Source organism: Drosophila novamexicana, unplaced genomic scaffold (assembly GCF_003285875.2).
Source record: "Drosophila novamexicana strain 15010-1031.04,08,12 unplaced genomic scaffold, DnovRS2.1 tig00004554-arrow-pilon, whole genome shotgun sequence".
Classification (NCBI taxonomy): domain Eukaryota; kingdom Metazoa; phylum Arthropoda; class Insecta; order Diptera; family Drosophilidae; genus Drosophila; species Drosophila novamexicana.
The window spans coordinates 4,843,828-4,870,323 of NW_020825051.1; the positions used below are offsets into that span (position 1 = coordinate 4,843,828).

At 43.7% G+C, this 26,496-nt stretch overlaps 7 protein-coding genes across 7 annotated transcripts; 3 read left to right on the forward strand and 4 right to left on the reverse strand.

Annotated features, from left to right (window-relative positions):
• Positions 1–5: 5 nt before the first annotated feature.
• On the forward strand, positions 6–801 carry LOC115769532. Its single transcript, XM_030714374.1, has 2 exons — positions 6–111; positions 175–801. Exons 1-2 carry the CDS (start codon positions 88–90, stop codon positions 769–771), a joined length of 621 nt encoding a protein of 206 aa, XP_030570234.1. The 5' UTR covers positions 6–87; the 3' UTR covers positions 772–801.
• A 20-nt stretch (positions 802–821) lies between these two features.
• On the reverse strand, positions 822–1,580 carry LOC115769530 (protein DPCD). The gene has a single exon (XM_030714372.1). It carries the CDS (start codon positions 1,576–1,578, stop codon positions 838–840), a length of 741 nt encoding a protein of 246 aa, XP_030570232.1. The 5' UTR covers positions 1,579–1,580; the 3' UTR covers positions 822–837.
• A 100-nt stretch (positions 1,581–1,680) lies between these two features.
• Positions 1,681–3,204, forward strand: LOC115769531 (B-cell receptor-associated protein 31). The gene is made up of 3 exons (XM_030714373.1): positions 1,681–1,767; positions 1,859–2,434; positions 2,828–3,204. The coding sequence occupies exons 2-3, from the start codon at positions 1,934–1,936 to the stop codon at positions 3,017–3,019; spliced, it is 693 nt and encodes a 230-aa protein (XP_030570233.1). The 5' UTR covers positions 1,681–1,767; positions 1,859–1,933; the 3' UTR covers positions 3,020–3,204.
• Positions 3,205–3,285: 81 nt separating this feature from the next.
• On the reverse strand, positions 3,286–4,816 carry LOC115769525 (bifunctional peptidase and arginyl-hydroxylase JMJD5). The gene is made up of 2 exons (XM_030714367.1): positions 4,447–4,816; positions 3,286–4,394 (listed from the first exon to the last, which is right to left on the reverse strand). Exons 1-2 carry the CDS (start codon positions 4,735–4,737, stop codon positions 3,456–3,458), a joined length of 1,230 nt encoding a protein of 409 aa, XP_030570227.1. The 5' UTR covers positions 4,738–4,816; the 3' UTR covers positions 3,286–3,455.
• Positions 4,817–4,894: 78 nt separating this feature from the next.
• On the forward strand, positions 4,895–5,925 carry LOC115769529 (THUMP domain-containing protein 1 homolog). The gene has a single exon (XM_030714371.1). It carries the CDS (start codon positions 4,962–4,964, stop codon positions 5,901–5,903), a length of 942 nt encoding a protein of 313 aa, XP_030570231.1. The 5' UTR covers positions 4,895–4,961; the 3' UTR covers positions 5,904–5,925.
• LOC115769527 (peroxisomal membrane protein PMP34) lies at positions 5,920–7,618 on the reverse strand. Its single transcript, XM_030714370.1, has 3 exons — positions 7,204–7,618; positions 7,064–7,124; positions 5,920–6,908 (listed from the first exon to the last, which is right to left on the reverse strand). The coding sequence occupies exons 1-3, from the start codon at positions 7,273–7,275 to the stop codon at positions 6,091–6,093; spliced, it is 951 nt and encodes a 316-aa protein (XP_030570230.1). The 5' UTR covers positions 7,276–7,618; the 3' UTR covers positions 5,920–6,090.
• A 125-nt stretch (positions 7,619–7,743) lies between these two features.
• Positions 7,744–11,020, reverse strand: LOC115769677 (claspin). The gene is made up of 7 exons (XM_030714594.1): positions 10,990–11,020; positions 10,676–10,926; positions 10,035–10,613; positions 8,680–9,978; positions 8,354–8,615; positions 7,953–8,288; positions 7,744–7,892 (listed from the first exon to the last, which is right to left on the reverse strand). The coding sequence occupies exons 1-7, from the start codon at positions 10,993–10,995 to the stop codon at positions 7,773–7,775; spliced, it is 2,853 nt and encodes a 950-aa protein (XP_030570454.1). The 5' UTR covers positions 10,996–11,020; the 3' UTR covers positions 7,744–7,772.
• Positions 11,021–26,496: the final 15,476 nt, after the last annotated feature.

The window sequence follows — 26,496 nt, forward strand, 5'->3', positions numbered from 1 at the left end:
GATAAGTTATCGATTAATCATCTGTGATGCAGAGTTGCCAAGCAGGTGGCGTACTGCGCAGGTAAATAAAACCAAATGAAATAAATCATGGACTGTGCACCGCTAAATTTGGTAAATAACAAAATTATTAAACGACTTTCTATATATATAATCTGTGTGTGTTAATGTGTACAGGCGCATTTCCATGAGCGACGCTCAGAGCGCTTCATGCGTCACCATCGCTACGAAGAGGCCATAAAAGCGCTAGAGACATCTCTAATATACCTGCAGGACGCCTATAAGAATGTACAACTGGCAAAATCGAAGGAGGTGCTCGACACCTTGACGCTTGACTTTCAGCGCAAGCTACGACAGATCGAGATGCGCAAAACACAACATGGGCTAACAAAGCTGAAAGATTTCGGCCAGCTTAAAGAAACCAGCCCCATGCTACCACTGCGTCCCGAGCATGGCGTGGGCTCAGCGCAGTCCGTGGCCAAAGCCATCGATAAGACCGTGCAGGACTTTGATGCCAAATTCACGTCCACCATCGAGCGCAAAGTGTCAACGCCTGCGTTAGTTGAGCTCAAAGTTGAGACCATGGTCAACAGCGATCCGCAGTCGGACGGTCAAGAATACGACAGCCGATCGACGTTGGAGCGAAGCTCAGAACACGATATGCCCTCCCTGACTCCGTTGGAGCTGCCATCATTTGATTATTCATTGTTTACCAGCTCATCGGCTCCGTCGCTGGCGAGCTATATTGGCTTGGCCGAAAGTTTTCAAAAGTAGTTCCCTAAGCTCGTGATAATTAAATATAAAGATTATAGTTTATATGTATTTAACATGCTATGCGTTTTATTTGGCCAGCAAACCCTTTAGCAGATCGTCCATGTCCGTCTCCGTTTCCACGTTCTTTAGCAATAGAAGTACCTGCGCCTCCATTTCGCACAGAATGGCCGGCTTCTGGTAGGTAATGATGAGCGTGTTGAACTGATGATGTGTGCTGATATTCGCTTGGACCGGCGGTATGCTGCAACGATCCAGTTCAGGAATGGGAATAACTTTGTAGTACTTCTTGTTGTTAGTGCGCACGACGATCGCGCGTTGTTCAGCATCTGCACGGACATTGTAGACATCTATCGGATATGGTAGATTACGTATGCGCCATTCGATGTTCTTCTTGGTCACCCGCTTGGTCAGCAATGGGGCCGTATTGCTTTCGCGCAGTGTAAACTCGCCGGCAGCCATGGTGTCTGCATCGCCGCCGCCAGCCGAGCTTGGCTTATTGCCGGCAGCAAAATTGAGTTGGCGTGGCTCCTCACCAAGCTCTATCTCCCATTCGGGCTCGCCCATTAGTTGCTTGCATTTGCGCCAGGCACGTCTTTGCACAACGCCCGTATCCATATTGTACTCCTCGGCCATTTGCCGGCCATCCGGGAATTTGTAGAGCACTTTACGCAATTTGCCGCTAATCATTGAATTCTTCTCAGCTGATTGCAGGTAATTCAACCAATTTTCGTAGGACATTTTGTCTATGGCAACTACAAATAATAAATAAATAACAAACTGAATTTGATCGATGGCGCAAAAGCACATTTAGTTTTGCCTGGCAACCAGGGCTGTCAGCTGTTCGCTTTTGTTTACAACTAAATTGAAGAGCTGCCAACTTGTTGCAAAAGCTGTTCGGAAACAAGTCGGCAGAGTTGACGTGGCCGTGCATGACCGCATAGAAATACGCATATTTCATCATATGCAGCTGTATTTTAATTTCTATAGCTATTTAAAGTAAGCCAATTTACGGTACTCGTTTATAAATAGCTACATAGCCCAACTGGACGTGTGTACTCATACTAATATCGAAAAAAATTCTTTGCAGCGCACAAAACGTCAAACGAGAAAACAAAATCGAACAGACTTTAAACTTTTTATTGGAGAAAAAAAATTTGCAAACATGAGTTTGGTGTGGACTTTGATCGCCACTTTTCTGTACGCAGAAATTGGAGTGGTTTTGCTGCTGGTGCTACCCCTTTTCTCCCCGTACAAATGGAATCGTTTCTTCAAATCCAAATTCCTGTCTATGCTGGCACAGCAGGCGCATCTATACTTTTTCCTAATTATGGGTGTGCTGGTGCTGTTCCTGTTGGAGGCAATTCGCGAAATGCGCAAGTATTCCAACCATGAGAACTCCGGTGAGGTGCATCTTAACGTGGAGATGCAGCACAGCATGCGCCTGTTTCGCGCCCAGCGCAACTTTTACATTTCCGGCTTTGCGATATTCCTTGTTCTTGTGATACGTCGTCTGGTCACACTGATTTCGGCACAGGCCAATCTGCTGGCTCAGAGCGAGGCCTCCATGAAGCAGGCCCAGAGCGCCACTGCCGCAGCACGCTCCCTGATCAACGAGAAGACCGACAAGGCCAAGGAGGCCACCGAGGATACCACACTGAATGAGGTGAGTCAGCTCCTAGAGTTTTGAATAGTTGGCGTTTAGAGTTGTTGCACATGGTCAAGCCCAGGCATGTTTAAAGAGCTTTGCAAGTATCCAACGGCCCCCACCTAACACGTAGACCGTTTGCTACTACCAGCTGTACAATCCAGGCAATTTGTTGTTGATACCCGCATGGAAAGTGTTGGGCCAGCATAGAGATAAACCAAGTAAAACTCTCTCGTAAACTCTTTGAACAGTTGTCAAGGCTGCGGAAACGTGTGCAAGGACTCACCGCCAGAGTATACTAAGTTTTCCGAGCACATTCCCCCAAAATCAGTATCTCCCCACACACACACACACACAATTTAAATACTCCATCTCTGCGTGGCCAATACTCACAACAAGCTCGTTTTCCAGCTCAACAAGCTGCGGGAACGTGTCCAGGAACTGACCGCCGACTTGAATCGCGAAAAGAAGGATAAGGAAGCAGTCAAGTCGCAGGCGGAGAGCTTGAACCGTGAATACGATCGGCTCACCGAGGAATACAGCAAGCTGCAGAAACAAATCACTATTGGTGCAGCTGGCGGTGCATCCAACAAGGATGACTAAGCGTGAAGGCGCTCGGTGCGAGCAAAAAATAAACATTTAAAGAACGATAAGACTTAATCATGGCGGTCGGGGCGAAGGCATCAAATGGAAATATTTCAAGATTATGGAAGATTATAAATTGACAACATAACAAACCCAACACACACACACCCGTAAACAATAAAAGCTTAGTTCTTAGTACACAACACACGTTATCGATAACGAATTACTGTTTATTATCTCGAAGTTCTCAAGCTTTATTTGTAATCTTTGTATTTATTCGTAAACTTTAAACATTGTTTGCCGCAGCCAGGAATTTTGTTGGCTATAAAAGTAATAATAAAAAACTATCTTATATTAATACTCAAAAATCAAGCAGCTTATGATTCACGCCGTGTGAACCACGTCTTTTTAGCTGACGTCATTCGTGACACATCTTATCAACACCTATAGACACCTATTCCCACCAAAAACTAACTGAGAAACTGGGTGTCTCGGAGCGCACGTAATGCCACCACTTGGGCGGCAAATATAAACAGTCGCCGGGTTGCAGCAGCAGCTCATAGAAACGTACACGCCGCAGCAGGGGAAAGCGCTCAAAGTCCGGTTTGGCTGCATCAATTTGCGAGGTGTTGTTCAGAAACTCGCTTTCGTGTGCATAAAGGTTCGCTGTGTCTTCTGGCGATGCCAGTATAATGCTTTTGGAGCCAAAAACTTGGCACAACAAATTATGCTTTCGATCGTTATGCATGGGCGATATGGTGTGCCTAGGTCCTAGCCAGGCCTTGATATCGACACCGGCTGTCTTATTGGAGGACACGGTGCAGTAGTCGGGCACACAAATGTCCGCCTTCAGCGCTGGTATCTGGGCAAAAAGCTCGTGCTGCGCCAGGTACTCAATTTCGTGATCGGCATTGCAGTTGCCTGGGCCAAACTGCCTGTGCAGAAAAACACGTAGCTTCACCAGCTGCTGTGACCACTCATCGCTGGCGTAATTGCTGCCTATTTCAATGGGCACGGTGCGATTGCCGGCAACTTTCAGCAGATAATTCAAATCGCGCCATTTACTCAATGCGGGCCAATGATTAATCGTGTTGAGCAGTAGCGTGGGCTGTAGCGCCTGATAGCAGCTCGTGCGAAATTCCAGTATGCTAGGTGCCTCCAGTTGGGGTATATCACAGCGTGACGCGCGTCGCTCCACAGCTGCCAAAATGGGCAGCGGCAATGAGTTGTTGCTTGAAGCATGTTCGTCCAGGTACTGCATCAGCGCGTCCTTTAGTTCATTACACTTTACGTACAGTTCATCCGTGCAACCCAGCAGCTGAGCTTCGTCCAAGACTGTGCCGCATAGTTCGCGTTGTTCCAAGCTTGGGTTTTCCAACAGCAAAAAGAAAATCTGCCGATGTTTGAAATTGTACTTAAGCTACTTTAAATATTACCTCTATCACCTTGAAGTAGCAGCCCAGGGCATAGATCTTGCGTATCTTTAGCGGCACACAGCTGAAGTGTCCACTATGTATACGCTCCCAGTTCTTGTCAACCAACGCGTGTATCAGATATGCTATTTCCTCCTCCTCCAGCCTGTCCAACTGGTCGATCGCATGTTGCTTGGCAAAGTGATCTGCTGCTCGCCGGAGTATGTAACGCGCTTCAACTTCGTTTTCCAGCAGCTCTGCTATGTCCTCAAACCGTGGCAGTAATTTGGCGAGCTCCAGCAGAGATGCCTCAACTGCACCCATTGGCAGGTTAAAATGCTCAAAGTCGGCTTTTGCGGTACCTTAATTTGAAACGGCTGCCAATCAGCTGACTTCGGCTCGTTTTCAGTGTTGAGCAGCAGTGCATTTTGCAGTATTAAACATACTTTTGCTGGTATTTTTAAAACTAGTGTTGTGCTGTCTGCTTAGATTTGCTCCCATTGCGCACCGGTTACAAAAATAATTCCATTTATTCTACCGAACGAATTATGGAGCCAGCCATAAAGAAATCAAAGATGGTTAATAATAAATTTAAACAAAACAAGAAGAAGTACTTCCAGCAAAGCAAGAAACAGTTTCTGCAGGCTGGCCAACGCGGATTTCTTGTCACTTGCAACATGAATGAAAAGGCATGCGTGCGCGAATGTTACAATCTGCTGAACCACTATGCCGACGAGCTGTACGGCCCGGAGGCAGTGAGCAGACAGGATACAGATGCTGAAGCTGCCAAGGATGGTGACGGCGGCGACGCCGATAGCGATGACGTGGATGCGGCTGTGGCCAAATGCCGCCAGATTTTCGAGCAACGCAAATTACGCTTCCAAAACGTTGACACTGGCACCACCAACTGTATATTTATACGCACCCAACTGGAGGATCCACTGGCACTTGGCAAGCATATTGTTGAGGACATAACTGCAACGGGCAAGGCCATGTCACGCTTTGTGCTACGCATGGTGCCCATCGAGGCTGTGTGCCGTTCCAATATGCCGGACATAATCAACACAGCCGGAGCGCTGTTCGACAAACACTTTCTCAAGGAGCCCACAACATATGGCATCATATTCAATCATCGCTACAATAACCAAATCAAACGTGATCCCATAATCAAAGAACTGGCCGAACTGGTCAATTCCAAGAATATGGGCAACAAGGTAGATCTGCAGAACGCCAAGAAGTCAATCGTTGTGGAAGTACTGAGAGGCTTTTGCCTGCTCAGCGTTATTGACAACTACTTGGAATTCAAGAAGTACAATTTATCGGAGCTGGCGAATGCCAGTGGACAGAAGACAAGTGCCGAAGGCGAAACAAAGACCAACGAATCTGACGAGCAGAAGGAAGACAAGGAGTCAGAGGCGCAAGACGATGAGCCTGAGACGCCCGCTGAGAATACAACGAAATCTATTGAGACTGTTGTCGCTGCTAACTAATAAAATTTACTAATAATTTTGTTAAATCGTGTGTGCTTTCTTATTGGATAAACATTCACACTTATTGGCTAACTTTGGAGTGTGTACGTGTGTTTCCGTGTCCGTGTCCGTGCCCGTATCAATATCCACCGCCATGTCATGTTGTGTTAAGAGCTAAACTATTATAGCTAGACTAGACTAGATCCTCTTAAGCTGTGCGCTTAAGTAGCAGCTTCACAATGCCGGCTATCTTCTCATAGGCCATAAACATAAGCGCCGCAGTCAACACGGTCTGCAGTATTTTGGCCTCAAGGCCGCGGAAGAGGCCGCCGATGCCCTGATGCTGCAGTATGCCGACCATAAGCTCTAGCATAGATGGCGTCTTTGGCTTGCCCGCCTGCTGGGAGGTTGTTGGTCCATTGGCGGCATCGTTGGTGCGGTGACGCTGCTTGGTCTGCACCAGCTGCAGCGGATATGTGAGCACTGTGGCAAATGCCTTGGCGATGGCACCAATTATGAAGAAACTCAGGCTACCCATTTCGCCGCCAGTGAATATCTGAATGTTTCGCTTTAGCAGTTCGTACATCATGAACTGCAGCGCGGGATTCGAGACTAGCATCAGGGATGGTATTGTGCCCGACCACAAGCCGGTCAGGCCCTCAGTTTTGGCCACATACTGGAGACCCTGCAATAGATTCTTGTAGTGCTTGTTAACCTCCTCGGACGTGCCGGCAACATTGCGCATGCGCAAACGCGTATTGACCACCCAAAAGGGGGTTGTTGTGAACACATTGATGATGCCAGCTATGCTGCCTAGCAGCAGATCCTTTAGGGCACTCTGCTGTCCGCGCGCGCCGTTCGAGGTGACCATTTTGAGCGCATGGAATGTGTAAAAGTAGACGAAATTCGAGATGCACAGACTCTGTAGCACTGGACCAAGTCCACGGTATAGCGCCTGAAAGCCTTCATTCAGCACAATCTCCTTGATAACCTGCTTTGTGCTGCGCACTTCGCCGGCCTCCTCCACTGCAAGTAAAGAGGGCATGAAACGGATTACCACCCGATATCAGTTTAATATCAAATTAAGCAGTATTGGAGTTTGAACTCGTCCAATGTTTATCTACGTCCGCATGCGAGCTTATCGAGCCCATTTTAGATTAGCCGGGAATACCGCAACTTACATTGCAAGCGGGAGCGCACCGTGTCCAGCGGGTAGAATGTGCTCATAGCTATGCAGCCGCCCTGTGCGAGTATTTGATTGAAATTTGTTTAGCATATTGGAGTTTGGACTTTCGTACACCCATTTTGGGGCAATACTTACGGCTGCGCCCGAGACGGCATGTACCCAGTTTTGGTAGCTAAACACTTGGCTTAGTTTCGATTGTGACACCATTTTGTTTTTTGTTTTTTTTTTTGTTTCGTTAATTTATTAATGCTTTCAGAAAGGGGCAGCGACGCACGTCTAGCGGCGTCTTTGGACAGCTACTGACTGATTGAGTGACCCGCACACCGGTCCAAACGTAAATTTAGACGACACGCTAGACGCCAGATTAGATTAGCGCAGTCCCCGCGCGAACTTTGTCGTGATATACGACGTTGATGCCACTTTGTTAATTCGCCCAGCTGTAGAGCACGGCAATTGTGTTTGCGTTTATTCAGTCAATGAGTAATAAAAGATATTTGCATTAAACAATGCCAGCGCTTCCCAGAACAAATGCCGTTTTCTTTTACAATTCTGGGAGAGCGGCATAGTGTTGCAAAACGACCGCAGGGGTTGTGTTGCCGTTTGACAGTGTTGTAAACAGTAAACAGTTTATATTTAAAAATATGTATATTTCATTTTCACTTAATTATTTTTAATTACAGCTAAATATAACTTAATTGTTTGCACTAAAGCAGCTGATCGATAAGGCACTTATCACGTCGCGGCTCCAGACGTGGCTTTTTCATAAAATTGACGCCCGTCTCATTGCTGCTGTTTAGTAAATCGGCCGCTTTGCGTTTTTGATTCTGCAAAGGTAGAAATTAAGAGAGTTGTGGGAATGGGAAGCTATTGTGGCACACACACACCTCATGCTCCTCCTCGGTTAGCGTGGCAAACACAAAGTTCTTGGCTTTGGCCGTCTTAACGGAAACAGTGCCCGCTGATCCGTCCATATCGCCAGCTGCGCCTTTGGTCATGCCCGCCAGTTTGCTGAGTGTCTCCTTGTCCCGCACCAGAAATGAGCCACGCACGGCCCGCTGCTGCTGTTGTTGTTGTTGTGTGCCGTTTACGCTTTTTGAAATCAAAAATGGTGAACTCTTCTTCGCTTCCACCGTTGTCTTTTTAGCCGTTATAATGGTCAGCTTGCGCACAGTGGTGTTAACCACAGCTGGGGATAGAGGCAAGCCGCTTCCTGTTGCTTCCTTTTAATAAAAATTACATTCTTCATGAGTTCCGGCAGTTGTTTACAAGTAAAGCATGTGGTTACCCCCTTCAGTCCATTCTCGAGCAGCAACTGCTCGCGCTCGTAGCGAATCTTGCGCCACAAATGCTCGTTCTCCTCATCGCCGCTGCCCGCGTTGGCTTCACCGTCAGCGTTCTCCTTGCGTGGATCATCTAGACTGAAACCCAAACCATTTTCGGCATTTTTCCATCGAAACTGACGCTGACGTACGGCACCTTCTTCATCCTCAAAGAGCATCTCCTGAATCCTGCGCACCTCGCGTATGTCCTGGTCAAGCATTTTGCGGCTATTGATGTTCGTATTGCAAATTAAAAGTCATATCTTGGATGGACTTTTGTAGCTGTACTTACGCATGAATCTGTCCCAGTTCGTGACGCAACTTCTCGCGGTCGAACTGATCTTCGTCACCCAGCTCAATGTCATATCTGTCCATGTTCTTCTCATCTTCATCAGCTGAGCCCCATTCTGATTCAGATAGTTCAGCTTCTTTTTCCATAAAGTTGGCCGCACGCAATTTGCGATCCTTTTTTGTCATCTCGACAACTATTTCATTCTCCTCGGAGTCATAGTCGATGAATGTTTCTGGCACATCTGCTGGCTCTTCTACATCGCTTTCCGGCTGCTCCTCGTCCATATTATCAGCTGGATCTTCATCGCTTTCTTCGTCGTCGGAGAAGCCCAATTTGGCCTTCTTCTTTTGACGCTTCTTAGTCAACTTTTTTGTTCGCGGCTTCTCAGTCTCTGTATGTTCTGCTGGCTCCTCATCGCTGGACAATATTTGATTGGTCTCCGGCTCAGGCAGCGGGGTCGGTTGCGTTTCAAAGGCGCCTGAACATAGCGCTTCCAATTCATCGGGTGCTTGATCGTTTGGTGTTGCTTGTGTTATAGGTATTTGACTAATAAGTGCTCCAACCGTTGGTGCTGCCGACGACATGTCGGACTGAGTAAATCTCCCTGAACATAAGCCTAACAGTTCATTCTCTTCATCGCTGGCCGTGCGTTCAACTTCTGTATCGAATAGCTTGTGAGCGGATAACTGTAGCTGGGCGGCTGTCATTGGCGCCACATTGCTTGGTTTGGGTGTCTGCAACAAATCGACGTCATCCTCGTCGGAGTTGTCGTCCTGGAATGCACGTATAATGCGATTCTTACGCTTGCCCGTCTGTGTTTGCTCTTCTGGTTCGCTGTCGCTACTGTTGCTTGTTGCTTCTGGGTCTGCTGGCTCCGCTGCCACCTCTGTTTCCGATTCTGCTTCCAGTTCGGATTCGGCTTCACCACCAGCAGCTTCAGGTTCCGCATCTGCTTCTTCATCATCCTCTGCATCTTCTTCGAGCTGCTCCTCAACAATTTCCTCATCATCATTAATAATCAGTTGGCTTTTGCCTGGCTTTCCTTCTGGTTCATATTCTTCATCTTCATCTACATCCATAGCCTCGTTTTCATCAGCATCATCAACTGCATCTTCCATTTCCTCAGCCTGCTTTTTGCGTAACTCCTCCATTCGCTTTTTGGTAATCAACGTTTTCAGATGTTCCTGCATTTTCTGGTAGGCTGCGCCCGGCTTTTGCTCCTTATTGACAGGCTCCTCTTCGTGGAGATGTATGCTCACCTTTGACAGCTCCAGTTTGCCATGTGCAGTGGACAAGATGCTGTACAGGTTTTAGCTTTAGACTATGCAAACTGATTAATCTGTGCTCCTACTTACTTGACAGTCTCCGTAGTCTTGTGCTTTTTGGTCTCACGAGTCTTTATTAGACGTTGCAGCAAGTCATCTACACCGGTTGGCTTCTTGGCGAACATGTCGCCTGTTTCCAGGTCAATCACCATGTTGGCATCTCCCTTCAGCGAAGGACTCACATCGCTGCTCTTCTCATCCTTCAGGCGTCGTATAGCCTCGCTAATTCGTGGCGTAGAGGGCTTAGAAGGTGGTGTAACGTTCAGTGTGCTCAAATCCAGTTTGGGCAATTCCACGATCTCAGTAACCAGCCCTGTTTTAGTGGGTGAAATCGCTTCTGTCATGGGTTGAGCCTCTGCCATGATCATTGCTTCGGCTTCAGTGGGTTCTAAAGCACTCTCAACATCTACGGACGGGGCTGGCTCAGCTTCCGGCTGTGCTAAATGGTCATTGACTTCGGACTGGCTTTTTGGTTCGCCGCCCTCTGTTTCAATATCCACCGCAGCTGAGTTTTTTGCAATTGGTTCTTCCTCTTCATCGTCGTCTTCATGCTCTGACTCAGATTTAAAGAACTCGGTGGCCTCCTGGGCGCGTTCCTCCATTAGCTTGCTGCATAATCGTGCTTGTGGTTAAGGTTTTAATTGGCAGATGTTTAGGTGGCCGTAACTTACGCATATGCCTGCAACTCCTCACTAGTCATGCGCAGACCCATTGATCTCCTCGGCTCTTTTTTGTTGGGCATGGGACTTCCACCGGCCAGAGCCACGGCCAATGGCTTGTTTATGGTACGCCGGCTCAGGAACTCCTTGAGCGTGCGTGGCTTTGGCTGATGGTACGGTACGCTGACGTGTGCCTCACGATGCAGCCGCTGCTGCTCGCTTTGGATGGCCTGCATCTCATCTAGCGCCTTCTTGGCTGAGGCCTGCAAAGGAGATTGTTTGAATTGTATAGATTGTTTACTTGCTTCTGCTTCTTCCTAACTCACTCGCATGGGTTTGGATTTGTGAGGTTTTTCTGAAGAGGTCTCGGTGGTCTCCTGTAGGTTCATCGGTTCGTCTGTGTTACTATGCTCCGGCTCGGATTCGGAATCCACAATCCCTTTAAGTTTATTTTGTGTTTCTTTATCGCTTGCTTCTTCATCGCTCGACTGGCTACTTTGCTCATCATCGCTTTCCAATCGCTGTTTCTTTTTCTTGTCCAGTTTCTTGCTCTTTTTCTTTTGTTTTGAGCGTTCCTTCTCTTCCTGTGGTTCCACCTGTTGCTCCTGCTGCTCCTCTTCGCTGTCCGTGTCAATAATGGCGCATATCTTTTTTTTGGGCTTATGAATCACGTTGTTTTCTTGTTCTTCATCATCACTGTTCTTCTTTTCTTCAGATTTCGCTGCTGCCTTAGAATCCTCCTCCACCTCAACTTTCTCCTCCTCTTCACTGTCAGAGTCAATAATAGCTGACACTTTTTTCTTGGGCTTGGGAATCACATTGTTTTCTTGTTCCTCATCATCACTGTTTTCCCTTTCTTCAGTTTTTGCTGTTGTCCTCGGATTCTCCTCTGGCTCAACTTGCTCCTCCTGTTCACTATCGGAGTCCATAATCGCTGATATTTTTTTCTTGGGCTTTGGTGCGTCATCTTTCTCCACCTGATCTTGCTCTTCATCGTTGTCCCTCATCCGTTGGGCATTGTTCTTGGGGTATGTTTGTTTACCTGCTGGCGCAGACGTCTCATCATCTTCGCTGTCCGACATTACCAATGCTTCTCCACCCAAAATATCTTCGGCTGACACGTTCTTTTCGTCTTCATCGTCAAGTTGCAGCTTTTCCATGGATTCGTTTGCTTTTTCATCATTTTCTGCTGTTGTTGCAGTTTCTGCAACTGTTTCGCTCATATTTCTGGGTCAGTTCTTTGTTGTTTTTTAATAAAAAATAAAACAGTCGCAGTTGAACACGCACACACAGATGCGCGCTGCAGCTCAATTTGGCGCGAAACGCAACAGCTGATACGTTTACAACAAGTTGGCAGCACTTACTAGAAATATTTATGCAATAAGCTGGCAGCACTATCACAGCAAACAGTTTGCGGTGGTGATTTTGGGTACCTTTTGGTTTGTGACGTTGCTAATTTCGGAGTGCACTTTACCTAAAACCGTTCTTTTCAAACAGTTAAACCGGTTAGAAACAGTTAACCGGAACAATTATTCAAAAACTGCTTAAATTTAACCAAAATATTGCAAGTTTATTTAACTTGAATAGCGTGCAAATTTTCGAATACGGGCAACAGCCTGTCAGCGTGTGCTTAATTTCGCCTATTAACAACTACATGAAGCTGAACCGCACAATCGAAAATAATCAGCCAAAACGCATTTACATATCAGCACACACACACTGTAAGTATTTCACCTGTTCTGCTTGTTGTTAAGTTAGCGAATTGTTGCAGTTGGTTTGATTTTGTCTGACGATGCTTTCTCCGCATCTCTTTTCATTTCTCTTTCACAGTTTTTGGCTTAGGGTCATTAAGTAACACGGGCTACGCTGCCAGAGTAAACGCGACCCCTCAGAGCCTAACCGATATTTATCTATTTTGTGCCATAAACGGCATATAAATTTTCCAAATTTAATTAAAGCCATAGCCAAGCACTCTGACTTTACGCACCTTCAAAACCGACCATTAGCAGCTCCAATATTTAATTAATAACGAAAGCAAAAGCTGAAACCGAAACCAAATCGTTTTGACTTGGTGTCAAATTCCATCAGCATTTCACTTTGTGCCCCACAGTGTCGCATTCTGTGCCGCATAATCGCCGTGGTTTCTGATTAATGCATCGCCAAAAAAATAACTATGTTCGACTTTGTTGCGCAACATTTGCCGGCCATAAACTGCGAATCCTACACACAAAAAGACCTTAGAAAGACACATCTTTGCCATTTATGCATATTGTTAATTTTTTCTGCTAGCAAAATTCATAATAGATTTCTATCAATAAATTTGGTTAAGGTTTCGAATAGTATTTATCTAAGGTTATATATGTTATGTAAGGAGTTCAGAAATGGGAGAAATAAAAAGAAGTTGTCATTTGATATGCATCTGATATTCATTCATATAAAGTTTGTTGCTTAGTCTTTATACCCAGCACCCAAGTGACAAAGGGGCGTATAAGTTGTATGTTACAGGCAGAAAATGGCAGCTCACCTGATAAGGCATATATATTCTTGGTCAGCATCAATCGGCGTATTGGTTTAGCCAAGTCCTTCTGTGTTAATAAGTTTGAAAGAATCCCTGTAATATAAAAATAAGCTTAATTTTAGAAAATATTTGCTAAGTATTTTTAATATTGTTCAACATATAATATATGTTTTATAAAATAAGAATATTAAATTTAAAAAACCTCGAGAAATTTTCCAAAAAGGTTTTTTAGTTTAAAAATGCGTCGATCTCCAAAACTATAGAAGTTAGAGACTTGAAATTTGAAATATATATTCTCGCATATCATAAAAACCGAAGGAGTTTCTCAGTTATTCCATTTCTATAATAATTACAGCGCCTGCCTGGCTTTGGCTACAGAGCATCTGCTAGTCGAGCGTTGCCAAAAGTACTCTGCCTTGCTTTTTTATGCTAATTAACACTTGATATCATTTTTAATATCGCATATACCGTTTTCTATGTCATATTAATGCACAGCTGCAACTCCCCCAACAAACCCTACCTTCAACTTGAGGCAGCTATCATATCATATCAAATAATCAGATCAGTTTCAGGTTGGCTTTTCTTAAACTGTGTCGAAGTGTGCGCACCAATTAGCATATAAAGTTTCTCTTTCATTTGCCAAAAAATAAAAAAAACTGTTAACTGCTTTCCGGCTGCGTATGCTGGTAGTTGGCTGTTAGCTGGAAGTGCTCCTCGTATTGGCCGCATCTCTTTTCATATCTGTAGCAGAGACTTTGCTTTTGGCCACTTACGGTATATACTGTATATACATATATATATGTATATATATATATATATATATATATTCATATCTGTGCCTTGCTGTCCCCGTCTTTGGCGTTGTTGAGCTAATTTGCATACGCATGGAACACACACACACACACACACACACACACATCTGGCATCTGTAAATAGTATCTTTGGTTATTTTGTCAGCGAATGAAAGTGAAAATCTTGTGACTAAACCGCAAGATACACACAATGCTAACATTTCAAAAGTCTTTCAAAATGAGTTAGATAAATACTCGATACTCGATTCGCTTTTGGCCATTTGTTTTGCGCATTGGAAATTCGGCATCGGAATTCAATCAAAAAACAAACAAAGCGTGATGTATGCCCATTTCTTTAAGGTTTTTAAGAAAACTATTGTGTTGCCTTTTTTTTTTTGGCCAAAACAGTTAAGAGCTTGCGCAACTTTTAGACAAATATCCAAGTTGCAATCGCTTTAAGCTTAACTTTCAGCAGCTTCAGCCAAGGCTGAGTATTTCGTGCAACTATGCTTCTTCCTTCCCTCCCCTCTGCTTCTCACTATTTTTTGGGAAATCCGTTCGTTTTCAGGGCTTAAAGGGGTCTCCGGAAGTATGCGTATACAATAGCAGTTGGATCTATGATTAAAAATAAGTTTTATTCTTCAAGATTGAAGCGATTTGGGGTAGGTATCCGAGAAGTAAAATATTTATTCTATGTATGTTATAGAACTTACTAGCCAAGTTTGACAATCTAGCACTTTGAATTTGCGAGTTTTGTCTAAAAAAGATGAGATTATAGAAATGGAGGACATATGTTTACCATACAAGCCAAATTCTTGCTGATAGAGAATAAACATTTTCAATTTTAAAGCTGTAAGCTTTGTAGATTCCGAAATGGAGACGATCCCACAGACAGATAGACAGACTTTATAGGCCCAGCTCTTCGGCTTGATCCAGGATATATACCTGATAGAGTCGGGCTTGCAACAGCTGCAACTGCTGTTTTAAGTGAATTTAAGTGGGCAGTCGTGTATTTTTCACAATTAAATGCAAATGGCCAACACACAGAGAGTTCCTGCCACGCTGTGGTTGTTGTTGTTGTTGCTGTTGTTCCTTGGCCAGAGACACGCCCAATGCCGTCTGGTTTCGGTTGTCTGCCTGATTGAGATTTTTGCCCGTTGCCGTTGTCGTTTTGGCGAGTGAAAGTGATATATGGCGCATGACTCAGGCCCAGGTAGCCACCACACACATACACTCACACACAGGTACACACAACTTAAACACACACCCCTTCATATGCATAAAACAATAATTAAGCCGCATTTTTATGCAGCAATAGACAAAAACAGCAAAAGGGCACAGCAGCCAAATAAACAAAAGCTCACGAGCGAGAAATCGATTATAACAACTAAATACATTGAGAAAAAGAGGAAGATGGATATTATTATAGTCAAAAACAACAGCGTGGGATGGAACTTACCTCTGTAAGGGAGAGCATGGGATGAAGTGAACTCTATAAGGGACAGGATGGGATAAAGTGAACTCTATAAGAGACAGCAGCGGATGAAGTGAACTCTATAGGGGGCAGACCGGGTGGAGTTAATTTCTTAAGGGACAGACTGGAATGAACTAAACTATAGAGGGGACAGCTGAACTGAACTCTATAAAATTTATTTTAAATTTCAAGCAAGCTTTTTATTTGATTTTGTCCTAAATCAAGTATTAAAGTCTTAAGGTAGGTAAGATTCTTGACATTGCTGGAATGATTAATCTTGATCTTTGATCATGCCAAAAAAAAGTATCTTAAAATACAAAAGTAGTCTATCAGCAGCTCAACACTTATTATACAAAAGGAGATATAATGTAGATAAAATATTAATATAATTCTAAGACAAGGCAGATTTGCTTTATTTCTATGCAATAAAAATGATCTATTATGCAGATTTTAGAGTTCTTCTTATATTGCAATTATATACTCTAATGCAACTCAGACTCAATAATTGAAGCATAACTCTTTATTTATATGCACTACTGAATCTATAGTTGCCATAATTAAGCCCACTTTTGAAGCAGGCCTAAACCCGTCTCAGCCAAATAGCTTTGCACTCAGCTGCAAGTCCATGTTGCCAGGTTCATTGTCTATATGCATAATCAGACTCACACTCGTCTAGGGTATGTAATTAAGGGCCGCTGACAGAAAAACAACAGCAAAAAAATGAAAAGAAAATAAGAAAAAAAGATAAAAAAAGTGCCCCAGAGAGGCTGACAAAAGAAATGGAAAGTAAAGTCGGCGAGTTGGGAGCGCGCGCCCTGCGATTCCATTGACCGAGGTTGACCGGAGTTGAGAGCCGACTTGCATAATGATTGGCATCGACAACACTTATGCGGGGCGATCGGCAGCGTGCACATTATGGACACATTATTATTTTTTGTTAAAAAACAATAAGAGCTTTAGCCAGGCACCGTTACAGTCGTAACTGCAGAAGGGGCCAGCAAATTGTGCAAAACGTTGTCATATAACTGGTTTTGTTGTTGTTCGAAATAAAACTGAAACTGAAGCTGAATGAATCTGGAGTGTCCGAGAGATATCAATATGCTGTCGTTGTTTTTGTCTTTGTTTTTGTTTGCCAGCGATTTTCCCCTCCATTTCCAAAGGAAAATAATGTGTGAAAAATGCGCTCGCATTTGTTGCTCATTTATCAAAGCATTTGCAGACATGCGAGTGCAGACGATATCTCAGTGATTATGAATAGTTCGATCAAGATCGAAAACTATAAATATAAATCTCGATATTAGCAAAGCGTACTTTCTCAACTGGCTGCTAGCCTCAACAAAACCAGAAAGAAATGCTTAACCGATTCGCGGCTCATTATTTTCATCCACTTCCATGATCCGAGTTTTCGGAGTAAACTATGGCTCTCTCCAAATGTTTGTACTTATGAACGCGTCAATATCAGAACCTGTACCTAGAGCCAGAGATTTGAATATACATAGGTCCTTCTAGGGCCCTCGCAGTACGAGTTTGTTTCCCATAAGAGATATATTGCCTCGTTTCTAGTCAGTCGATAAAAATCGATATCGATTTTTAGAGAAAATCTGATTGCTTTTCATGACTAGAGTCACCAAACTTCACGTTTATCTTCTTGAATAGTTTGTACAGATTAAGTATCTTTCATTTAATAACTACCCCCAATCCCCTCCCTCTCTAGCACGAGCTGCATTTGATGTTGTTGAGAGAAGGTTCATGTATCCCCTAGTCGAGCACTCCTGCCTAAAGCCCTCTTGTTTATAACTTCCTTTACAGCTTGGTTAACATTTCCATTGCAACACTTAAGTTGAACATAGTTAAACAATTTGTGTGAGGGCTAACCTTCGCGAGTTCTCTCTAGAAAATGCCCGCATCAACATGCAGCATTTCCCAATTTGAAACTTGGTTTGGTGCGTCATATAAAAAGTGTAAACATAATTTGATTAGCATGCCGAGCACGTCCCTGACCCAATTTCGACTTCAATTCCGTCTTGAATTGGCCGTCAGCGTAACTGATGATAAACCCAAAATTGAGACTAGCACAACAAAATGCTGGCCAGGTAGGCGCTGGCTGGCGGGACGAGCGTCATCAAAGCCACGGCATATGATTCACACCGGATCCGGCGTGCGACAACAACAACAACAACAACAACTGTAATAATAGCAATCCATGTGCCCATTGCCTTTGAATGAAATCGAAACCTGGTCGCTGGCAGAGCCGGAACTTTCGATTTCTTTCGATTAGTCGGGTGTGTCCCATGGTCTTCTTTGGGCTTCGCTCATGCTGTCATCGCTTGGGCAGCCAAGGCGCATGAATTTGCCAGCGAGTGGCAAATCCGCGAGCGCACGCATAAATGAAAGTTCATGGAACGCAACTCGGGCTGCTGTGTCGAATGGACAAAGCTATTTTTAACATGCTCGTGATTGGTTTTTATTTTTTGGTCATTTTCATACATATATACATATTTCGTGTTCGCATTTTGGCAAATTTGTGGCGCATTCTCATTTCACTCTTTCGCCATTTTAGCGCCATTTCATCATCGAAAATTGCGCTGTTTGTCGAAATATGCGAGTACTTAACGAGTTGCTGGCACATCTTCAGTTTGTGCAAGAAATGGGCACAGAGTTGTTTAGCCAATTGAGTTAATTTATGCGTGGGTTGATTATATTTACGGCTATTTTCCTAAATTATAGCATTTAAGATCAATAAATCACGCTTAGAGTTTCACAATTAACTTTCAGTCTCGTTTACAAATTGAACTTCTTTCAATTTGTGCATATTTTGACCGCTTTATTTTACTATAATAATATAATTACAATGAAATGTTATAATCAAAACATTTCTTTCAGCGCTAAACAAAAGACTGAGACAACGAACTTATTTTAAGTTGTTAATTTTTTTGATATATTTCGAAATCCGAACAGATACAACTAGCGATAGAGAAGACCCAATCCTTGATTTGTTCCGCTTTATTTTACTATAATAATATAATTAAAACAAAATGTTTTTAGTGGAAACATTTCTATCAGCTCTAAACAAAAGACTGAGACAACGAACTCGTTTTTTGTTGCTAATTTGTTTTGATACATTTCTGCCTTTCTTTTGGGTAAGACAATGCACTCGAAAACACAAAAATTAAGATATTAATTTATTTCCGCTAGACGCGCAACAAAGGTCATAATGATTAAAAAAAAACGTCTTAACAAACAGTTAAGCTATTGAAAATATTTAAACGCATTATGGCATTAACGATTGCATAACGCGGGCCATAATTTAATTTTCCAATGCATTGGCCAGAATAATAAGCAAGGGGCGCTCCGAGCTCCGTTAGGCGCTGAATCAGCCGCATCCCTTTGTGAATAACAATGGGAATTAGGCAATCGCGGCGACGCACTCGACGTCATCAGTTACCTTGACACGACGACGACGACGACGACGGCGACGACTTGCCAAAAACAAAAGCCCGCAGAAAGCGGGCTGAAATGAAAAGTTGCCACAACGGGTTCGGGCTCGGACTGGGACTCGGTCTCAGTCTTGGTCTCAGTTTCGGTTTTCGTCGGGGCGCTGCTGCCAAAAAGAATAGCCGAAAACGGCAAGTTTTGCATTTTACAACGCTTGCTCTCAGTATTCGCAGTGCCTCTCTCTCTGTCGCTCTCTCTGATTGTCTCTCTCTCTCTCTCTCTCGGCGCAACGACAGCGCTCGAGCGGAGCGGCAACACACAGAAAGGGGTCAAAACTTTCACGCGATATAAAATCTTGGTTACCGATACGGCCGGGCCGCATTTTCATTTCAACTCTTGTGAGCGACGAGTCAGTGTCTGGCTGGTGCGACGCTGCTGCAGTCTGTCTATCGATTCCGAGTCCGAGAAATCGATTTCGAGAGCGAACGACTCGTCCTGAACACTGAATCAAACTACGCGTTCGAGCCGCGCGCCCTTCCAACCAACCGTGTGCCCGAGTCTGAGTGCGAATATTACAAAGTGTGCCCAAAAAGCAAATAAAACAAAGAAAAACATAACAATAACAAAAACACACGAGCAACGCGCTTTGCTCCTGATATATTTTGTGCGACATCCGAACAGAAACAACTTGCAATATAAAAGGCCCCATCCGAGCCGTTAAGACCCAAGCCCCGTGATCTACGCTCAAAGGCAGCCACTGTGCCATTCTTTCTCAAAAGGATTACATAAACGCTAGGGATTAACACTGACTAAAGGTAAGGCTCGCTAAAGAAAAAGAAGATTTGGTGAAATGATCTGATGAAGCTTTAACTATAACTATAAACAAAACCTGTTGCACGAAAAGCGCTTTAAAGCTAAGGCTCTAAGCCGGCATTGAATCGAACCGTTTCGAGCTGGGAACTCTAATATTTGTAAGCGTAAGCCGAACCTTAAATGAAACAAAGGCAAACTCCAAAAAATATTTAGCCGAAACTCAAGCCAATTTTGTATAGGGACCTAATTTAGCCCATATCTTGTATGTGAACCCCTGTACGTCTTGCAATATTTTCAGTACAACGGGCAATGCTAAATAAAAAAAGAAAAGAAAACATATCATAAACCAAGGCTTAAGCCATAAACTAAGCAGGATGCGGCAAAGAAGCTTTACGAAGCGCACCTAAAGGCAAGAACTTTGTTCGAATCGTAAACCGACACAAAGACATTTTTTCTTGCGAAGGAATAGTTAATAATGCCAGAATTGTTATGGGAAATAACTTTATCAACATATATGTTATATATAATGCTGGCTCGAGACAGCTTTACTTTCATTAAGCTAACAAGATGATATATAACGTTGGTCTTTGGTTCAAATCAATTAGCTGGAGCCTTAACAGCACAAATAGTTCAACTTAAACTTAGCTACTGGCGATTCTTTAGAGTAATCTCATCATTATTTTAAATATTATTAAAAATGTTAAGAAAATACATAAGATAATTTAATATTAGTCAGCACAAAAATCCTATCCTTAAATCAACTGTCAATAATTGCTAAAGCAATTGAAATAGTTGCTGCATATTTACAGACGCCTTTGATAGACGCCTCAACCTATGCACTCACATTCAGTTCGATGTAAGCCAACTAATGCAAGTGTATAGTAAGGCTGATTATAATAATAATGATTGTAATAATAAGCATAATAATAATAAGCATTATAAGCAACTGTAGCTCCAATTGCGCACAAAAGCGTTGCAACATTTGGGAAAGAAAATCAAAGTGTTTTCGGTTTATATCTCTGCTAAGACTAAATTGTGGCATCTACATCCATTATATATAGATGAGTGTGTGTGTGCGTGTGTGTGTGTGTGTGTGTGTAGATTTGCCTATGATTGAAAGAGCAAAAGAAAGCAGACGTTAAACTTTCGTCGAATGCGCCGTTTGCCTTGGCGTGCAGTATGCGGAAATTATTAATAACAAAGAGCCGTACTTGCTACACTCACACACACACACGCACACACCTGGTTTTAGTTAAAAGCTGTAGTAAATAGCCGCTGAGGCGTGAAGCAGCGGCATTTGAGACTTTTTGTTCATTAGTTTAATTTGCATAAATCTAACCAATTTGGCAGCCACCCGCAGACGCAGACGCAGACGTAGTCAGCGTCAGAGCCACTGCCAGATCCAGAGCCAAGTGCCACTTGCCACTTGTGGTGGAGCGGGTATTGGTACTGGAACTGGAACTGGAACTGGCTGCAGTTGCCGGCGCAAGAGTTCTCGCCGCTGTTTGGTGAAATTTCATCGCGTTTCGCGCGAATGAAAGTCTGAAATTGACTTGTGCCGCTTCTCATTTGCCGCTGCTGCTGCAGTTGGTGCCACGGCTGCTGCTGCTGCCGCTAGTTGTTGGTGGTTTATGCGCCAAGCAACAGATACAAGTACAGATACAGATACAGCTGCTATAACACTGTAGTTTTCCATGTGTGTTTGATTAATCTTGCGAATTGCTTTGTTCAAAAACTGCTCCACTTTGGCGCACATGAAAACAATTTCGCTGCGCACACACAAATACACACACACACACAAGCCTACGTTGGCAATTCGTAGATACTTTCGTAGCTGTATCTGTATCTGGCCAGCCAGCACGCGTGCATTGTGCTTGCACTTGCTGCCAGCCAAGTGGGTTGCGCATACGCAGCGTGGCCCGTCAGCCAAACGTGCTGCTGCCGCCGCTGTTGCTGCTGCTGCTGCTGGCACTTGTCATTTGCCCAAACATAGCACTGGCAATACTTTTAATTGATTCCATAGACACACACACAAACACACATAGATGCATACACACGCAGGTGAAAGAAGCTGCGCCACTTGCAGCGATATAATTACTGGTTTACTGGCTGCCTGTTGTTGCTGCTGCTGTTGCTGCTTGCCTTGGCGACAATTTTAAATTAACGGCAATTGTCTTTGCCGCCTGTACAATTTTCACGCAGTTTTTCCAACTCAGCGTGAACAACAAAAACTTTCATTGCTCAAGACTTTGGCAACTGTTGCTGCCGCTGCTGCTGCTGCTGTTGTTGCAGTCGCAACATCTTCGGCTTTGACGTTAAAAGCAAATGTTTAGAATGCCAAGGCATGCCCGGACCAATAACAACAATTACGCAGCTATTTTGTTAAGTATGCGAGCTAAAGCAGATTTTCTCCTCTCTCTAGTTGCGCCAGAAGCAAGGCAGTTATTATGTAGTTGGCTTTTATGAAGGAATATTATTATAAATATAATAGAAGCAGCAAATTTGTTATAGCGTTAACTAGAAGTCAAATTGTCAGTATATAAAGGCTGCAAGGCTGCAAAACGGGTTTTAAGCCGAATCGATTTAATTAGGAGTTCCATGGACTAGGAATATAACCATATTTTGGTCAGAAAACAATTTTTTCCTTCCCTTACTCTTACTTTAATATATTTAAAATATGAAAAGTTCAACTATTTTATTTAATAAAAAATACCTATAATTATAGAATTCTCATATAGTTTTATTTAAGCTAGAACGAAATTTGACGAAGCCAGGTTTCAAACCAACTCGAGGTTCACGAATTTGATAAAGCAAACCAAAACTTAAACCGTAAAAATGAACTGTCGAAAACGATTGTTGGATTTGCAGTAATGATTTATAATCAAGTCGAATTCATGGCCAAACATTCAATCATATCCTTAACACCACAGAAACTCATTTGCTGCCACGCCCTGCGCTGCAGCGCCCTCCGCAGCATTGGATTATGCACAATCAATTTTCGATTTTAAAGGAAATTTTTTGTGAATCATGCAAATCAATGGGCCGCTTTGATTGCGACGTATCAAGCCCAGGGAGAGTCTGTACAAATGCAGTATGAATAGTATGAGTGCTACTTATGAGAGTACTCGTGGCTGCGGCATGTGGTGTGTGCAACTGTGGCAAGTGAGGCAGCCTGCTGACAGCAATTGTAAAGAAATGAAAACCACTTTCTTTGCATGCATGCCACAAAATACGCCAACACCAGCAACAACAACAACTGCAACTGCAACCCAAGACAAGCCAAGCAAATTGCATGCGTTTTGTGGCCGCCGTGGCTGGCAGTCGGGGGCCAGGCAAGCGGAACACGCTGGCGTCAGCGTCGGCGTCAGCGTCGGCGTCAGCGTCAGCGTCGGCAGCAAGAAATTGGGTCACTAATTATTTCAGAGCAAAATGCAACCGGCCCCCAGTTGCAGCCGCGCGCTGTCGAAGCCAAAGTCCAAGTCGCAGTCGGCAGCTAACGATGCGTTGCGAGGCCACGTCGAGGATATGTCAGCTCGGTTGCCTTGTTTTTTTCTTTCGCTTCTCCTCCTATCTTTCTTTCTTTCTTTGTTGTCTCTTTTGCTTTTGGGCTTTCGGCTCTTTCACTGACAGACAGCCGGCTGCAAGCTGTGGGCAGAAAGTGCAAGCCCTTGAGTTTTTACTTTCATTAGCTTTGCAGCATGGCAGCAGCTGAAAGGATGGCGGCAAGAGAATGGAGGGAAGGGAGGGGGTGCATTGAACCGGTTTCAAGTTCCAAGTGACCAAATCGAAATGCATGCCCATGTCCATGTCATGACTTGCCTGCAATTGGATGCATTGGCGAATTTCGCTACGTTTGGTTTACCGTTAAACGAAATGGAAAGTAAAAATGGCTGCTCAAGCAGGGGAGGGAAGTTGTAAATTATGTTAATTTTGTCTCGTTTCAGCTGGGGTGCGCATCGATTGTTGTTGTTGTTGTTGTTGTTGATGTAGCGGTCGCTTATCTGCGATCCTGACTAACGGCACTTCTGTCAGTCATTTGGCATGTTTAGCGGCGTCTTCGGTACAAGCTTTTTTCATTGTTTTTGTTTTTTGACCGCCTTTGTCCACAGTTGACAGGAGGCTATCTTCAATCAGCCAAACGAGGAGAAATCTAATTTGACACTAAAACTGAGACGTTTGTATATGCCACTGATCTAATAGATTTTGGGGCGACTTCGCTGACCACAATTTAAACATATCTTTTAAAATATATAATAGAATAAACAACATCCACATTTCCCGTCGGGAAGAAATGCGTCAATAAGGAAAAAACATACATAAATAAGAAGATGAAAGTAAAACATAGAATTGAGAGGGAGAGAAAGAGGAAGAGAGAGAGAGGGGGGGAAAGACAGAGATGAGGCGAGAGAGACGGACAAAGTAATAAACCTATTGTTAAGTAGAAAGGAATAAGGGTTAACAAGTTTGGGATGAAAAATCACTGACCGAAGAAGAAAGAACTTTTATGCTCTATATCAGGCTCTTAGTTATCAGCAAGTAATACAGCGAATCCGACAAAGATTAGATGGATTGAGAGTTCAGAGAAGGCAGAGTTTAGACATGAGACAGAAAATGACTTGTGGAAAGCATCTTAACCCGCTGTAAAATAAGATTATTTTGGAAGTCTTGCAGATTGATAAATCTTCAACAAACCTTGAGGTATTGTGTATATCTAGGCACTCGATGAAGGGAGAGTTCTATGTGGCAATTCTGAGACTTCTTGCCACGGGGATGATGTGGCTTATGTATTATACCTTGCCTGTGCCCCATTGCGTATATGTATATCAAAGGTGTCCCCATAGTCAGTCTGAGAGCCTTGGCTTGAAAAACACTAAGTTTTTCCACTGGGTGACAGTCGTTCCGCAGGTTCGACTTGCAGGGTTCGTTTTTCAAAGAAAGCTTGCTGTTAGCCACCGTCACCCATTGCAATTGGCATATTAATGTTGCACGCCCATATACCCGCCCAATGTGTCGCTCCATTTAGCATAGCTGTCCATATCAGACATATGCAGATGGTTTCCACTTCACTTTTCACTTTCCCTATATTTGCGATAAATGCGTTATCGTGTTTTTTTTTCAACTTTTTTCAACTTTTTCGTCTATTTATTGTGCGCTACGCATATGCGAAAAATTTCACGAAAAGCGCTGGAAAAATGAGTGAATGGAATGCCGCCGAGGCGGCGTGGCATGCAACAGTTTACTTTCATTTGCCGCGCAGGCACGTCTGGGCGGACAGGGGGGTTGCAGACTACTTGTCTTTTTGCCTGGGGCCTGCGGGCGCCTTATCACTTTTTAATTGTCGCCAACTGTCGCGAGCTGCGAGCTGCCGGCGCCAAAAACTGGAGCATAGAAAACTAATTGTCTGCTCTATTTTACATAATGCCTGGCAAAAAAAAAGACGACAAAAAAATGGTGCACAGATATGGCCAAGACGCATAGCTGCGGGCGTTTGTGAAAATGCAGCCAAGTTTGTTGCCTAAGTCATTTGTTTTTCCAAGCTGACTTTTTCTAACAATCATTCATTTAATTTGTCACTTTTAATTGAGTTACATAAATCATTTGACTGGCCATTTATACAGCCAATAATTATTTTCGTAATTTTAAAACAATTTTTATGACTGTCTCGACTTGAGATCTTTATCAATTATGCTGGCACGCGTCGGCCAGGTTAAGAGTCAAAGAAATGTTCAACCCAGTTCGGAACACTCACAAATACCCTTTCACGCAACACGTTTGCGCGCCGCTAACAAACGTTTTGTCAGCTGTCGCAGATCTATCTGGAGAAAAAGTTACTTAATAGCTATAAAAAAAAGTGAACTGAGGCACATACCACAAAACGAAATGAAACGTAAATTGCCCCTTCACTGTCAGCCAGCCAGCAACAAGCACATGTAAACCTTGGTGGTTAACATTTTTTGTTTTTGTTGCTGTTTGCTTTTCTTTGGCGTTAACAATTTCACTTTCACAGCATCCGACTTGCGGCCGCAGTTCGATATAGATATAGATATTGGCATAGAGACAGCCGCTGGAGACATGTGTTTGTAGTTAATTACGCATGGAGCTTCAATTTCTATGCCACAATGGCAAGTAATATCGATCATTTACGGCGCAGCCACAATGACAACGAATTCTACCTTAGTGTGTGTGTGTGTAAGCATCTTGTTGTAGTTGTAGCACCGTTACATTTTCAAGGCGATATTAAAAGCAGCAGCAGCAGCAGCCGCAGCTTCACACACAGTTACACACACACACACAACATCTGCAAGGCAGTGAAACTTTTACCCGCCAAGCGACAAAGAGAACAACAAAAGCAACAACATCAGCCAAGCAGCAATCGAAGTGGTAAACAAAAACATTCCAACAAATAAAACTGACAAAGACCCAAAACTCTGTTTCGAGTTCTGTTTTTTTATTTTTGTATGTTAAGCAAAACCTGTGCACGCCCATTGTTTGCATTAGCTTTGGGCTTTTGAAGCCCCAGCTCCAAGTCTGGGCTTGGTCGCTGGCTCACAGCTGTGCCATCTGTGTCATAAGCAAAAATTTGTCAGCTTTGATGCTGTTTGATGTTGATGTTGTCTATCGTTGGCGTGCTCAATTAAGCAAAATGTCCGGCCTGTGTCGCTGAAACGCCTTCCACCCCTTCCATCATTCGCCGGACATTTGCGTCGCCCGTGGCATTGCCAAAAGTGTTTGCCGTTTGCCTTTGGGTAGTTTTGTGAAAGCGTTCAATTAAATTAATGGAACCAGCCAAACGGCTGCCACC

What these genes read in the sequence shown, in the direction of transcription:
- LOC115769532 (XM_030714374.1), top strand. Translation starts at nt 88, where the DNA reads ATGGACTGTGCACCGCTAAATTTG. An exon ending in ACTGTGCACCGCTAAATTTG is followed by an intron (nt 112 to 174) that starts GTAAATAACAAA and finishes TAATGTGTACAG; the next exon opens with GCGCATTTCCATGAGCGACG.
- LOC115769530 (XM_030714372.1), bottom strand. Translation starts at nt 1,578, where the DNA reads ATGTGCTTTTGCGCCATCGATCAAATTCAGTTTGTTATTTATTTATTA.
- LOC115769531 (XM_030714373.1), top strand. Translation starts at nt 1,934, where the DNA reads ATGAGTTTGGTGTGGACTTTGATCGCCACTTTTCTGTACGCAGAAATT. An exon ending in AGGATACCACACTGAATGAG is followed by an intron (nt 2,435 to 2,827) that starts GTGAGTCAGCTC and finishes CTCGTTTTCCAG; the next exon opens with CTCAACAAGCTGCGGGAACG.
- LOC115769525 (XM_030714367.1), bottom strand. Translation starts at nt 4,737, where the DNA reads ATGGGTGCAGTTGAGGCATCTCTGCTGGAGCTCGCCAAATTACTGCCA. An exon ending in CCCTGGGCTGCTACTTCAAG is followed by an intron (nt 4,395 to 4,446) that starts GTGATAGAGGTA and finishes AAACATCGGCAG; the next exon opens with ATTTTCTTTTTGCTGTTGGA.
- LOC115769529 (XM_030714371.1), top strand. Translation starts at nt 4,962, where the DNA reads ATGGAGCCAGCCATAAAGAAATCAAAGATGGTTAATAATAAATTTAAA.
- LOC115769527 (XM_030714370.1), bottom strand. Translation starts at nt 7,275, where the DNA reads ATGGTGTCACAATCGAAACTAAGCCAAGTGTTTAGCTACCAAAACTGG. An exon ending in ATGCCGTCTCGGGCGCAGCC is followed by an intron (nt 7,125 to 7,203) that starts GTAAGTATTGCC and finishes ATACTCGCACAG; the next exon opens with GGCGGCTGCATAGCTATGAG. An exon ending in GGTGCGCTCCCGCTTGCAAT is followed by an intron (nt 6,909 to 7,063) that starts GTAAGTTGCGGT and finishes CTTTACTTGCAG; the next exon opens with TGGAGGAGGCCGGCGAAGTG.
- LOC115769677 (XM_030714594.1), bottom strand. An exon ending in TCGAGAATGGACTGAAGGGG is followed by an intron (nt 8,289 to 8,353) that starts GTAACCACATGC and finishes TTTTATTAAAAG; the next exon opens with GAAGCAACAGGAAGCGGCTT. An exon ending in TAACCGAGGAGGAGCATGAG is followed by an intron (nt 7,893 to 7,952) that starts GTGTGTGTGTGC and finishes CTACCTTTGCAG; the next exon opens with AATCAAAAACGCAAAGCGGC.